The 816-nt window shown below is 70.8% G+C and overlaps 1 protein-coding gene across 1 annotated transcript in view; it reads right to left on the reverse strand.

Moving 5' to 3' along the window:
• Positions 1-29: 29 nt before the first annotated feature.
• Positions 30-816, reverse strand: part of CSNK1G2 (casein kinase 1 gamma 2) — a 17,144-nt gene continuing 16,357 nt past the window's right edge. The window contains exons 10-11 of the mRNA XM_009284866.2: positions 590-696; positions 30-167 (exon numbers count right to left, since the gene is read on the reverse strand). Coding sequence (XP_009283141.1) covers positions 113-167; positions 590-696 — 162 coding nt within the window. The 3' untranslated portion in view covers positions 30-112. The remainder of the gene's footprint in view (positions 168-589; positions 697-816) is intronic.

Genomic DNA, 816 nt, shown 5'->3' on the forward strand with positions numbered 1-816 from the left:
CCTCCCCCACCAACGGGGGGGGCCCCCCCCCGCCGGCTCCGCAGGTCAAGATCCAGCCACGGCCAGAGGGAGAGGAGCCATCGCGCACGCCGCTCCACCCGGCCCCGGCAGCTCACTTGCGACGCTTGGTGGTTTTCCTCTTCCTTCTCTTGAAGAAACAGCAGCACCTGGGGACGGAGGGGACCCCGTCAGCGCCCGGGCCTGGACACAGACGGGCTCAGCAGCCCCACGGTCAGGGCAGAGGGGGGGGGGGGGGGGGGGGGGTGCCAGAGCCGGGGTCAGGCAGGGGCTCCCGGAGGGGGAATGGCCCCGGATCCGTGCATGCCCCTCTGCGCTGGCTTTGGGGAGGATGCGTGAGCCCCGGGGCCGGGCAGGGCGAGGTGGGAAGGGGCTGGGGGTGGCGGTGGCCCTGCAGGGACAGCCCTTGTGGGGTCCCAGGGAAGAGCGGTAGCTACTCGCTCTAGAGCTGGGCTGTTCCTCCCCAGGGGGGAATGGACAAGGGGACTGGACAAGGCATGGTGGGGCAGATGCCAAAACCCATGTCCGTCCCAGCCCCAGCGAGGGGGAGGCAGCGGGGCTGTGTCCTTACTTTGTATCGTCTGTCACCTCCACCTCGGTGGGGGCTGTGATGGGGGCGTTCGAATGTCCTGCCGTCGGGTCGTCCGTGTTCAGCTCTCCATTGGTGGAGCTCATCACCTGGGGAAAGGCGAGCGTCAGCATGGGGCAGCCCGCGGGGCACGGGCCGGTCCTTAGCCTCATCCCCCGCCCCGCGGCAGCTGCGCCCCGGGGGGGTGCAGCACCGGGAGGTGGCACGGG

Source organism: Aptenodytes forsteri, unplaced genomic scaffold, assembly GCF_000699145.1.
Source record: "Aptenodytes forsteri isolate BGI_AS27 unplaced genomic scaffold, ASM69914v1 Scaffold391, whole genome shotgun sequence".
Taxonomy (NCBI): domain Eukaryota; kingdom Metazoa; phylum Chordata; class Aves; order Sphenisciformes; family Spheniscidae; genus Aptenodytes; species Aptenodytes forsteri.